General features: G+C 38.8%; 1 protein-coding gene across 1 annotated transcript in view; it reads right to left on the bottom strand.

Annotated features, from left to right (window-relative positions):
* The window catches only part of crtac1b (cartilage acidic protein 1b), a gene marked incomplete at its 3' end in the record, with an annotated part of 36,929 nt that overhangs the window by 20,263 nt on the left and 2,075 nt on the right, over positions 1–14,591 (bottom strand). The window contains exons 2-4 of the mRNA XM_081351595.1: positions 11,184–11,383; positions 10,081–10,277; positions 9,853–9,989 (exon numbers count right to left, since the gene is read on the bottom strand). Of these exons, the coding sequence (XP_081207721.1) occupies positions 9,853–9,989; positions 10,081–10,277; positions 11,184–11,377 (528 nt within the window). The 5' untranslated portion in view covers positions 11,378–11,383. The remainder of the gene's footprint in view (positions 1–9,852; positions 9,990–10,080; positions 10,278–11,183; positions 11,384–14,591) is intronic.

The following is a 14,591-nucleotide window of genomic DNA, read 5'->3' as shown; positions in this document are numbered from 1 at the left end:
TTGGCGCACCAGTTCATCCTGTGGTCCCAGGGGAAACTGTTATCTCTCAGAGCAATGCACATCTCATGGGACCAGAATCAGAGAGCAGATATCCTGTTGAGGCAGGGGCTGAGGCCCAGGAATGGAGACTTCACACTGAGGTGGTGAAGTCGATATGCGAGAGGTTCGGCCCAGTGGAAGTGGATTTGTTCACATCTCGAGGGACGTCCCACTGTCTACTGTGGTTTTCTCTCACCCATCCGGCCCCACTGGGGTTTGGATGCCATGGTACAGACGGTACATTTACAGATGTGGCCAAGGCTACGTCTGTACGCTTTTCCCCCGATCGCTCATCTCCCGGGAGTTCTGGAGAGGGTCCGTCGAGACGGGATCAGCCTACTTCGAGTAGCCCCGTACTGGCCGGTCCGAGTATGGTTTCAGACATCATAGCACTGCTGGCAGGCCAGCCTTGGTAGATCCCTCTGGGGAGGGACCTGCTTCAGCAGGCCGGGTGCTCAATATTCACCCTCGGCCAGACCTGTGGAGACTTTGGGCCTGGCCCCTGAGGGGGCTCAATATCTAGAGGCTGGCCTGCCGGCTGGAGTGGTTGAGACCAGTTCCAGAGCTCCTTCCACGAGGAGATTGTACGGCCCAAAGTGGAATGTGTTTCCACTTGGTGTAGAGAGCGTGAGGTGGACCCAGTTAACTGCACGGTTGGCTTCAGTGCTGGAGCTCCTCCAGGATCGCTTCTCAGCTGGTCACTCAAGGTGTACGTGGCTGCCATTACGGCTTTCCATGCTCCTCTGGGTGATGGGCCTCTGGGGAGACATCAGCTGGTCGCACGTTTCCTCCGTGGGGCTTGGAGGATGAGACCTGCAGCTCGTACCAGAGTTCCCACATGGGACCTGGCAGTGGTTCTCGAAGGACTGGTCGAGGCCCCCTTCGAACGTCTGGAGTTGGCTGAGGCCAAGAATATTTCCCTCAAGGTAAATTTTTTATAAGCCATTTCTTCTCTAAGGAGAGTAGGAGATCTTCGGGCACTCTCTATATCTCATGGCTGCCTGGAGTTTGCTCCAGGCAACACTAAGGCTATCTTGCATCCCAGGCTGGGCTATGTGCCTAAAGTGCCATCTAATGTGGCACGGCCTACGGTTCTGCAGGCTTTTCATCCTCCACCTCGCGTGACGGCGGATGAAGAAAGAGATTTTTGTCCAGAAGTCTTCTTCATGGTGGAAGTCAGACCAGTTGCTGGTGTGTTTCGGGTCACCCAAGAAGGGGCTTCCCGCATCCAAACAGACCATCAGTAACTGGATCGTTCAGGCTATCTCAATGGCCTATCAGGTGCGCAGCTTGCCTTCACCTTTGGCCATGAGGGCTCATTCATCGAGAGGCATGGCGTCCTCTAGAGCACTCCTTTCAGGGGCCCCAATCCAAGAAGTGTGCGATCCAGCAGGATGGGCCACCACTCATACTTTTATCAGATTCTAAAGGCATAGTGGGTACTTGTTGCCCAAAGTGTCATATCGATGCTGATCGAGTTCCCTCGAAAGGGAACGTCTCGGGTTACGACTGTAACCCTTGTTCCCTGAGAAGGGAACAAGACACTGCGTCCCATCACCAGGGCTTCCTCTGCCTGGGAGCGACTTGCTTCATCGCAAAAGCTAACTCTGTTGTGTGCCGGCGTACCTTTGTAGCTTCCGTGTATGCTGCCACATGTTACATCATGACGTAACGCCAATCAGGATTAGAATAGTTTCATTCATGCTTCAGACACGCTACGCTGGGGGCATTCCCCAAAGTATCGTATCGACGCAGTGGAATAAGGGTTACAGTCGTAACCCAAGACGATTTCATGAAAAATACAGTACATTAAACTTTTTCAAAATTTCTCACAATTCTACATGATGCTAACACAATATACAAATGTTTCTGGGGTGACTTCTGGCACTGTGGACTTAACTATTTCCCCGCCATTGATGGACATTTCCATCATGACTCATGTGTGAGAAAACGCTTCCCCACCATTGAAGGAATCTTTCCGTGTTTTCATTGTTATATGGTGGGGGTACTATTATGCATCTTCTGAAAGATTACTGAATCTCCTGATCAAAACACATGCAAAGAAGCAGAAACGAGCGATATCATGTGTAATCATATGCATAAAATAACATGATCATCAACATTGAACAGCTTATAAATCAAAACTGCCTAACTGCCTAATGTTACTAAATGAAATGTCGAAAGTAGAAAAATGAGAAAACAGTTCCTTTTTCGCTTTTTTAATTTCTTCCAGAAAAACAAGAATTCTGCTTGATTTTTTGTTTTTCGTTCTGATGTAGAAAAATTAATAAACAGCTTGAATATTCACGTGGGCGGGAATGAAATGTCCCTTTCCTCTGATTTGTCAGCCGAAGATCATACTGTTCCGTCATCAGTTGGTCCGTGTAACGCTTTGCAGTTCTTTGTTCAATTTGAACCATCAAAATTAACCAAATGAAAAATTGGCTTCAAACTTTCATTTTCCATTTCTTTGGAATAATTCACAAACGGATAATTGTTTCTCAGTTTAATTTTCAATTCTACAAGCTGGGTTGTTGCGTCCGAGTCTGATTTTTGAACAAACATAAAAAATTACTCATTGCTCTGATTTTCCATTTCTCTGTGTTTTGCTCACGGTTGGACCGTACCAGTTCCACTGGGGGGTGGAGTGGGGGGTGGGGGATGTGGATGCATTAACCATAGGCATTAGAGCGCTGTATAGCGTTATGTGTATGGAATGTCTGAGTCTGTCCATGATTTATCGCAGTGGTGTAGTCTACGTGATACGCAGGTATACGCCGGGCGTATAGGCTACCCACTAGAAAAGGCCAAGGATTTCCGTATACCCACTTAAAAAAGCGTGAGGATACGTAACAACTTCGTTTTGTGTCAGAACTTTCACACTTTCATTCATAAATTGACCCCGTCTGTGTTTTTGCGAAGCGACACGGATCGAATCACGGAATCCAGTCACAAATGGAGCTTGCTAAGCAGAACTTCATGGAATTTGGCTATTTTTTAATGAATAAATCAAAAGTAGGGCTGTACAATGAATCAAATCTCGATATGGACTAGTGTATATGAATATCACACACACTGAAGCACGCGTGACTCACGCTCGTGGTGTTTTCAGCGTTTCACTGTATTGAGACATGATGTAGGATAGGATACACATGTGCACTTTCATCGCAGAGCTGCTATGAGAGTCACTTCATGCGAATTTCACCATTTCATTTGATAAAACTATCGTCATTAATTCGTTTCATATACACAGAAACTGTAATGTCTTTATGACAACCTGTCAAAATAAAAGTTCGGTATAACATATAAAAATGATAACATAATATATATTACTATTGCACAGTAGAGTATACTTCAAGTAGTCCTAATAATAATAATAATAATAGTTTATTAAAAACTATTAATATATTATAGTATATTACAGTATACTCACTACAAAAAACTAGACTACACCACTGCACTGATTTATCGACTTGTCAGACAGTGGCAACGCGCCAGCTTTCAGACACGACATTCTTCTCTTCTTTAGCTATAGTTCTTTTGAGGCAGTTTCTTTCTATCGTGTAATTTTAATAACGACTGTCAAGAGCGTATTATTGTAACACTTGAGTGGCTGTTAATGCGCAAGAGCGAATCTCTTCGCAGGCGAATTTCCTTCTCTCTCACACGAATGTCGGGTCGCGCTTTCAAAATTCGCTCTGCATTCGCTGACTCGCTGAGATCTTGGTCCTTTTGACTCAATCTCCATACTTTTTATATAATTATCTAACCTATTTTATTTAATGTGTTTATAAGTTGTCGACAAACAGAATAAGCCATCACCGATTAAATAACATAAGGATTTATTAATAGCTACTATTCATCAGTAGGCTAGCCTATATTGTTTTAGGTCAGTGATGGAGTCCCTATTCTCTGGACTCGAGATTCTATTCTCTGGACTCGTGACTTGACTTGGACTCGCGGACTGATGATCGTGCTTGGACTCGGACTTGAGGATAGGCCTATATAAAATCGGACTTGAGCATTCATCAAATGAATGACGTTGGATGAAGTTTCTGACCAAATAGGTTATAAAATTTTGATTTAAGATGTTACACTTTTCCTGTTTCGGGCTCCAAGACTGCATGGCCGGGATCTCTTTTTTCCCGTATAGCCCTACTCGACGCGTCCGCACGAGCGCGAAGGTGCGCGCTGCAAAAATGACGTCATCGCGGTGTGGGGTGGGCACTGGGCGGTCGCGCGCGTTGGGTGCACAAGGGCCCATTTCGCCTGGCGGTGTGCACGGCAGATTTTGTGGTGTGCACGGCAGATTTCGCACGGCTCCGCATCCGAAGATTAACGACTTCGAGCCGAATCTGGCCGAGCTCGAACTTCTCACCACACCGGCACCCAGTTTGCACGTCTAAATTAGTTGCTTACATTAAAAAAATGAGCATACAATAGCATAATAAGTATTTTTAATGAACACAAAGGTCCATGTTTAATAAAAATGTTCACAAAACTTAATGAAATGTTTAGTGAAATTAGAAAATATTTAAGAGATTGTTAATTTAGTTATATTTTATACACATTCTCATATCCATATATTTTGTTTTATTGTACACATTGGCTGGTGTACAAGTTTGTTCACAAGGGGGTAAAAAAAGAAAAAAAGAAAAAGTGAAACACACAAGACCAGTGCACACAACTGAAGGAAATCCAAAGAAAAAGTGCAAAATCAAACCGTGGAAGCACACATGCATGCAAACTGACATGAGGCTGAGTATTTAATGATACGTTTTTCATTTTCAGGTGAACTAACCCTTTAATAAACTTGATATTAACTTTAACTAACCCTTTTCACACTCTCAATATATAATCATGTCCAACAGTGAATATACATGCATCACAGTATATTTTGTTATTTTTCTCTGAATGTCATAAACATTTCCACAACAGTGCCATTTCCACCACTTCTCAAATGTTCTATTCAATAGTGATTTATTCTGCACTGCAATGGTGAAAGTGAATTTTAATTAAATAAAATCTGATATAATTAATTAAATGATGATATATATATATATATATATATATATATATATATATATATATATATATATATATATATATATATATATATATATATATATTGGCTTAAATATCATGAAAATATGAATTAATACATGAACAAATCATTTATATCATCATTTAATTAATTAAAAACATATATATATATATATATATATATATATATATATATATATATATATATATATATATATATATATATATATATATATATATATATATATGTATTACATAAAAATTATATATATAAAATTATATAAAACATTTTATATTTATATATATATATCATGAAAGTCTGTCTGGGTCTGGGACAAGGTTGATAAGCAAAAGAGTTTCCAAGACATTTTTGATGTGATCTCCACAGAACATATAAGAAACAAGTTGGAGCACTCATTCATAGAGCATACACACGGACACATACTCACACACCACACACATATTTCAGCTGCCTCCCCTTGGATATTAATTTCACACCCCATTATCAGAAAGATTCCCTGTGGACATGAAGTCAGTGAAGTAGCCAAGCAAATGAACTTACGCACACAGTTTCAATAAAGACACCTACGATCCAACAGCATGGAAATGGTGAAATAAAGAAATATATACATAAGTGTATAAATATTAGCAGCTCGTGACCAGAATCCTAATGAGGCACAACAATGAAAATGTCAAACGCTTTCTGGTTTCTACATAACCGCCACTTCAGGTCAGAAAATACAGATTATAGCATAATGGAGTTAAAACGCATGCTGCCCCAGAATGTATTAGCAGTTTTAGGTTTTAATGTCATGATTTCCATGTTTTTGCTATGGTTTAATGTTCTTGCTCTGTTTATCGATACAAAATGGAGAAATTCAGCCAGTAACAAGGGCCAGCAGAGAATTTGAAATTAATAATAATATTTTGAATTAATATTCTGTTCCAACTCATTTTTGTACTATTGACTTTCCACTCCAATGACTGAAAATAATTATTTAGGAAAAGTTACCACACCACATTGTTTTACCAATATTGAGTTTTAGTCAATATTTAATAGCCTAATTTACATTGTTTTACCAATATTGAGTTTTAGTCAATATTGAATAGCCTAATTTGTGCATAAATAAATACATAAATGCATAAGTGTATATGGGGCACCTCTGTTTTAACGCATCTGAGCCCTATTAAACCAATTTTAAACTGAGAAAGATATTTTGTTGCAGTCTCAACTGTAAATGTTTGCCCTTTTTATGTGTTATTGGGGGAGAAAACCTCAATAAGCACATAATGCAGGTAATCACTAACCCATGCAGATAGGCAAATGAGAGGACCAATCCATCTCCCTACAGAAACAGGCCCATGTGTCTTCCAATCCACTTTGAAGTGACAAATGACTGCTTCAGTTTCAAGCAGTGAAAAACTACACATTACATTTGAATATTAATGTCTCTGAAGCTGAACGGAATACACAGGGGTGTGTATTGTGTGTATTGTTCTATAACTGTGGTGGCAGATGCTGTCATTTGCATTTATAGAAAAAGTCAAACTTCAATGTACTTCATTGATGTATTCACAGGGGTAAACATATACAGTAGCCTACAGTATGCTTTGAGACTCTGCTTAACTGTCATTTGGAACTCTGTGTGCACAAATAATGTTCTCAATGCTCGGGTTCATGTGTAGAGCCCCTAGTGATACTTCCAGCAAAGTTGTGTCGAACCTTCTTAGTGTTTTAAAAATAGCGATTTTTGATGCTATATCATAAAAGTGCCCCATTCACTCCCATTCACAAGGCATTTAACCTAAAACGAAAATACAGTCGTTTCCATTCTAATTATGCCTTTAAACTAAAGTTTGCCTCGAGTAGATTAACAAAAAGACCCTAGGTTGCATTTTGGCGAGAGTTACCCTTTAACAAGTTGAGTTAGAAGAACTTAATTTGTAGCATAAACACATTTTTGTTGATTACTCAAAAAAATAAGTCGCTCCAACTACTTGAGTTGTAGCCGTGGAACCAATTAATCTCATCTATTCCAGTTCAAACAGCTATCATAGCACATGCTAACATAACTTATTTAACACGTATATTTAATGATCAAGAAAGTCTTACTTGTCACATGGCATTAGCGCAGTCAATGTAGTGTTTACCTTCTCTACTCTTCAGTGGTAACCACAAAAACCTCAAGAATACAGAAACTCTTTTAAATGTCAAACATAACAGCATTAACAGGTATTTCCCTTCACTAAAAACAAATATATTAACATTTAATTTCAACATTTATGCTCCTTATCCAGTCCTATGCAAGGTATGCTGGCAAATAGAAATCCACTGCCTAATTTCCAAAGTTGTCAAGATAATTTCATTAAGTTACTACAACTAAATGTTTTTAAATAACTAATTAATGGAGAAATTTGATCTTAAATAACAGATGATATTTAGTTGATGTAATTAACTCAACAAAATAATATTTGCAACTTAAAACAATAAATTTGATTTTTTTTTTTTTTTTTTTTTTACTTTTACTTGCAGCCATGCATTTAGTTGTGATAACAGGTCTCCTGAATTACTTTGACCTTGTATAAATGCAGTTGGGAATAAATTAGGCAAACCCAACCATCTGCATCAGCAGTTAATTTCAACTTTGCGAAGTCACTAAGGGGATCGACTGCATAGCATCCAATGACAGGGCGATTTTTTTTCCCGGCCAATTCAGTCCCATGAAGAGCAAACACATTTTGTTTTTATTTTTTCTTTCCAAACCTATTATAAGCCTGATCCTAAATCATTTAAATCATAAAATCATTGGTGAAATACTTGTAAGCAGCATCGTCTCACTATTATCAGCCCAGTCAAATGACTGCGGGTGAAAAAAATCCATTTCAATCCCTCGCAGCTCTACCCCAGGATTACTGAGCATCCTTCACTGCTGACTGCTCCACACAACAGCATGGCGTCCAGAAGTAATTGCGAAAATATGCTGTTCAGCTTATTGTGTTTTGGACTAAATACAAATCATTGACATGTTTGGCCATTCATCATGCCGTCTGGGATTAGGTGAAGCGCGGTCAGACGGTGGGAGCTTTGATAACATGCGTGCAGAGAGACAAATTAAGGCTGCACTTCCCACCTAATACGTCTCCTTACAAAAAGAAACAAATGAGGCCTTGAGTTTTCTAATTATCACAGCACATGATTTAATGTCTGAGAGAAATATCGCAGATCGCTGGAAATGAACATTGGTTGGCTGAGAGGGGCAGGACTCAACGCTGATGGCGGACAGTAAATGATGGCCGTAGAAGATTTTGAGTCTGTGAGGGTGAAATGATCAGTAATGAGATGTAAACAGACACTCAACACCCTCAAGAACTCACTTTCCCTCAGATTCAACATGCTGCTCTTCTGCAATTCTGTTGATGATCAATACATATAGTACCTCTGGCTGCAACTTACTATTCACATTTTCTTCCCATACATTTCGACCTAGGAATTTCCGTGATTTTCAGTCATTCATGATTACTGGATTTCTAAAAAGCATTTTATTCATGCTGCACTCAGGAAGAGCAATTTCTAATCTATGAAATGTTTTAGAGCCGAGCATAACCAGAAAAGTTTATATTCACTGCAGCAGTGGTTCTCAAACAAAAATGAGACATGTCTGACCACGTATGCACAAGTAGAAACGAAAAATAAATCAGCTTATCAACTTTTAAAAGGGAGGAGAAATCCGAATTTGTATTATTAATTCATCTGTCACTTGAAACTAGCCAAATTAGGAAGGTGGGCAGGTTGCTTGACATCCCTCATTCAAAAAATAATAATTATAATATTTTTGACTGCAGATTCTGGTTCTTTTGTAACCAGAGTTTGAAATCAACTTTTTCACTCACTGGCCAATTTGGCTACTACATTTTTAAGTTACTGGCCATTCACAACTTCTACTAGCCAAAAATAAACCAGATTAACTACATCACAGTTTATATAGATATAAAATTAAATTTGGATTTCATACATTAATTTCTTATTCAAACAAAATCTTGCCATCCAGCCATCTCCTCCCTTCCTCTTTTATCCTCTTCTTTTTCACCAAAAAAGTATTTTAGGTGGACAGATCAATATAGTACAAAGAACATCAATAAAATGTAGGATGCTGGAAAATAACAGTGTCTTTTCTGTTAACCAAATGCTTTTTAATCTTCGCTATTGCTTGAATGAACAAGCGTGCATGACGGGCATGTTCAAGTAAACCATATAGGCCTATGTGCAGATTCTGCGAATACGCTGTATTTAATATACCATGATGACTCACGAGTTGAGTATTTGCGCTAATCTGTGCAGAAATGGCTAACACGAACTTCCCCAGCAAAGTGAGTAAACATAATAATAAGTAACAGGCCAAATTGGCTCGTGATTAGACAGTGTTACCCCCCACAGTTGATTCGGGAGTTAATTTCAAATCCTGTTTGTAGCACAGATACACATGGTTTGTGCAGACCACAATGTGTTTAAATTGTGTCACCACTTGATGTCCCACTTAAACCAGATAACCATGGCACTATCAAATTTCCCATAACTCTTCCATTAGAAATCAATGTAAAAATCCCTGAAAACGATAGGAATCTTGATCTGAGATGATCCACAAGATTTTGTAGGAAAACATACAAATGATTCCTTTTTCCACCTGGCTGGTTTTACTTGAGGAAAACATTTTCGCTCGGGATGAAGTGGCAAAAGCTTTCATTTAACACAAACTTTAGTAGAGGTGTTACCTTCCTGTCCACACATGCGACTGACCGGCCAGCCACACGATTGGCAACGTCTCTGTGTTCATTTATGTCATCGTTGAGGAGATCCTCAAACCGTCCGTTACGGAACTTAAAGAGCTTGTCGGTGTACGTTGCTCTACCTGCATGAAATGACAAGAACAATTACATGAAACTAACATCCATTTACTTTACCATTATCTCCAGTGCCTCGTTCATTAAACCGTTTCATACCTGAGAAGGCATTATTAGTGTTAAGGACGTAAATTTCCTCCCTGCCATCACCATCTATGTCACATGCTGTCACTCCGATGGCATTGCCGTGTCGATCTCTGAGTGCATAATATGGAGAACTGCGGTTGTCAACTGCAATGTTTAAAAGCCTCTTCTTAAACTTGTCGTACTTTAACACCAGATTTGGACCATTGTAGCTAAAGAGAAAAAAGTAGAGAACACATATGAGTTAGATATTTAAAACCGACTAACTAAGAAGACAACAATTCTTACTCAGTAGTTATGTCTTATATGTGTGTGTTTACATATTTAATACTATATAAATAGTGTACTATATAAATATTTAAAATTAAAATGTAATATTGAATATAGTAAGATTTACTAAAAAACATCATAGGCCTATATTATATACCCCATTAGCTTTGTTTCTTCTTCTTTGCTTCAAGCCTGATTGTTGTTAGATTTATGTTTAAAACGAGAAAAAATCATATTGGCATTGGAAAAGTAAACTTAATTCGAGATACATTCTCTGAAAACTCAACTCAAAGAAAAACATGCCTTGAAGGATTACTATAAAACCATATTCCATTCATTTAGTCTCCTGTTTCCAACAAGGCACATCCTTGTTGGTGCATTTCACTGACCTGTAATCCCACAACTCAACCTCGGCTGTCATTTAATAGAAGGAAAAACAAATTCTAGTTTCCCTAGAGATACAATTCTGTCAGTTGCACTTCGTTTTAGTCTTGAGCACAATTCAAACAAAACAATGAACTCTCCAATTACATCTATTATCATCAACATAAATCCGCTGAGATCCAAACCATTTCACAAATGGTTTACAAATAATCCCAATTAATTGCTTTGACATTTCTGTTTCTCCTAGAAAATATTACCTTCAAGCCCCAAACTGAGGTAATGTTCTTGGCCAGTCTCTGTTCTGTGTCAATATTCCAAAAATGTACGTTCACTCAAACGGCACAAAAGGACCATATAACTTCTAGACACTGATTAAGTATTTTCTCTAAAGAAACATAATGTCATAAACGGTTCACGTTCCCATGTGATTGGGAATCCAATCATGAGAAGACCAGAACACTCACCCTGAGACAAACATCTCCAGATCTCCGTCTCCATCCACGTCAGTGACAGCCACGCCGTAGTTGAGCTGCGTTGGGTTATTCTCATAGTCCGGGGGGAAAACACTCTGAGTTACTGAGGCAAACATAGGTTCAGTCCGCTGACCCCAGGACAGTCCAGACACACCCACAGTGAGTAGTAACATCCACACCGACATTGTTATCTGTGAAATTCATCAAGTTTTATAAAGAATAAATCACTCTCTAGAATGAAACTATGACAAGACCGCCATTATACTTACCTGTTGATCTGTGAAAAAGTCTTTCATTGAGGTTATGACTCACTCAAGAGAGAGGAACTGTAAAACATCCTGAACTGAGCCACACAGTCGAGATATTCCACTTTCATTGAGTTTTGGGAGACTGAATTGCTTTCTACAGTGTTAAGAGGCAATTACCTTCCCAACACTCACCGGACAGAGACATAAATACAGAAACTGCAGACATGTGACAGGTCAGAATGGACCAAATTAAGATCTGAGAGTAGAAGCCATTTCACTGCACATGAGACAGACATTTAGGACGGCAAAATCCATATGTGACAGAGAGGGACATGATCTTTCTGTCTGTCCAACAGCGACACCAGCAGATAAAGTTATAGTGGGAGTCAGAGGCTCTCTTGCCTCCCCTGAGCCCATTGACTTTTGGAGGGGGTATGGAGGGGGGTAATTGAGAATGAATGGGGGAAAGTCAAATGAGAGGAGGCAATGCCTCCATCGCGCTATGATTGGATATGATTGGTTATGATTGGTTATGATTGGTTCGTGCTATAATTCCAGCCTTTTGTTTTTGTGCACGTGCTTGTTCGCGGATCGGTCTGAATGAACAAAATTATGCCGTTGGGAAGACTAATTAAAAAGTAAGTAAACAACTCACCCACTTAGATATCACTGCATTATGTCACGTAAAAATCAAATGTGAAATGGCCTGAAAACATCAGGACTAGGTTTTTTTTAGAGAGAAATCAGCTTGATGAAATTAAAGGTTCATCTACGTGTCTGTGACCGGTGTTTAACAAACTTTGATGATCCGAAAATAAGTTGATTATTAAAAAGAACAACTGAACATCAGCTCACAAATAAAATATTGTTTAAATTGTACTGCCTTTAGTTATTATTTTTGGACTAAATGTAAAAAAAAAAAAAAGTGCTTAAAAATACTAACTTGAGATGTTTTACTTGGTTTTAATAAATAGATAGAACATTAATTACATAGTTAATGTAAAAATACAAAATATAATTTATTATATATTTATGTATTTGAATCTTTTAAGACAATGTAAAACTGACTTGAACATTTATGTTCCCAAAACTGCTCATTTGTTCACCGTTGAATACAAAGCAAATTCCATGTGTTAACATAAATAAGTGAATGCAAACAAAGCCATTGACATGAGGTCTTATAGCCAGGGGTGCACATAACCGGTGCACATGCCTGGTAAAAATAAATGATGCGCAGCAGAAAACGTGGAGGATAACGCTTTTGAGTAGCAACATTTTTGGGGACAGGGACTCCATCTTTGGTGTTTTTTTTTTTTTCATTTTTCTCCATCTCATAAGATAGCAATCATGATGATGTGTGTTCATTAATTAGATCATTAGATTAATAGGGGTGCAATGGGGTGCAGTTGATCCGTATTTATCAGGCCCCACGGCACACATGTGATTAACTGCTAGTTTAATAATCATAGAATGAAAGTTTATCATTTGGACTTGTTTTGTCTTGCCAATTTACACATTCAAACGATTTTAAACACAGAAGAAGAGACAAAAATCAGGACTCGCGCGATGTCATCTGTGATGTTATCAGCCACACCCGAAGCGCGTGCACACACAGAGAGAGAGAGAGAGAGAGAGAGAGGCACGCACAAACACCAAATTGATTCCTCTTTTGCGTTCACTTGCGCTTGAACAGACACATAAACTTATGTCAAAATTATGTCAAAATGCCTGTCTCAGCAAGTATTCTCTCATATTTGTCATAAGTGAACAGTTGAGAAAGAAACCGGATGTGTGTCAGTATATTCGGTCCGTGCATTTGATCTTAAAGTGACAGCAGCCTAATATTCCTGCTGTTGTCTGTGTCATTAAAGGGATAGTTCACCCAAAAATTTAAATTACCCCATGATTTACTCGCCCTCAAGCCATCCTAAGTGTATATGACATTCTTCTTTCAGACGAATACAATCGGAGTTATATAAAAAAAATGTCCTGGCTCTTCCAAGCTTTATAATGGCAATGAATGGCCGTTTATGTTTTGAAGTCCATAAAAGTGCATCCATTCATGATAAAAGTGATCCACGCGGCCCTGGGGGGTTAATAAAAGTGATGTAAATGTAAGAAAAATATCCATTTTTAAAACTTTATCGACTAAAATAACTAGCCTCCGGCAGACGGCATACGCAAGTCGACTTACGTCAAAAGAGTAACACTTGACGATGCATGACGTAGGATGTAGGAGTAGCGTAAGCTTTGACGCCTCTCGCAGTTCAAACAAACAGGGCTGGGCAAGCTCCTCCGACATTTCTCTTTAAAAATTCTCGTTTTAGACTTCTAATTCGTGACTGGTGTATTGTTTTGCTCTATCCTCTACGCTTCCGCGTTCGTCAATGTGTCATGCGTCATCATGTCAAAGGTTACTCTTTCGCCGTAAATCGATGCGTTCGGCCGTCTGCCGGAAGCTAGTTATTTTAGTCGATTAAGTTTTAAATATGGATATTTCTTACACGAACGCATCGCTTCGCTTAAGAAGGCCTTTATTAACCCCCCGAAGTGGAGCACTTTAATCATGGATGGATGCACTTTTATGGACTTCAAAACATAAACGGCCATTCACTGCCATTATAAAGCTTGGAAGCATTTTTTTATATAACTCCGATTGTATTTGCCTGAAAGAAGAATGTCATATACACCTGGTATGCCTTGAGGGTGAGTAAATCATGGGGTAATTTTCATTTTTGGGTGAACTATCCCTTTAATATTAATAATTAAAAAAAACATCATCATCATCATCACGTAAAGTTTGAGTACCAAACAGCATCTCCAGGTGCTCCCTTGAGAACCAGACCGAAAAAGTTACAGTATGTGCACCCCTGCTTATAGCTCTAATTGTAAAATGACAAGTCCGTCCAAAAGTGAAAATTCTGTAATAACTTGTAATAATTTTCCTTTTTTTCCCCCCAGTGGAACACAGTAGTAGTTTTTTTACAGAATATCCAAGCTGGTTTTATTGATCAAGGTGAGATTTTCAGTGAATAGCAACTTAAAAATGAGTTTTTTCTTCACACAGAGCTATCATACAGAAGCACTGAAACACTTCCGGTTTCAGAAGATTTGGAATATGGAAAATGGGGCTTTTAGTCTTTTTTGGAGC

This window comes from Scardinius erythrophthalmus (genome assembly GCF_964197995.2).
Source record: "Scardinius erythrophthalmus genome assembly, chromosome: 21".
NCBI lineage: Eukaryota > Metazoa > Chordata > Actinopteri > Cypriniformes > Leuciscidae > Scardinius > Scardinius erythrophthalmus.
Note: the sequence above shows the minus strand (reverse complement) of the source record. Positions and strands in the feature narration are given on the sequence as shown.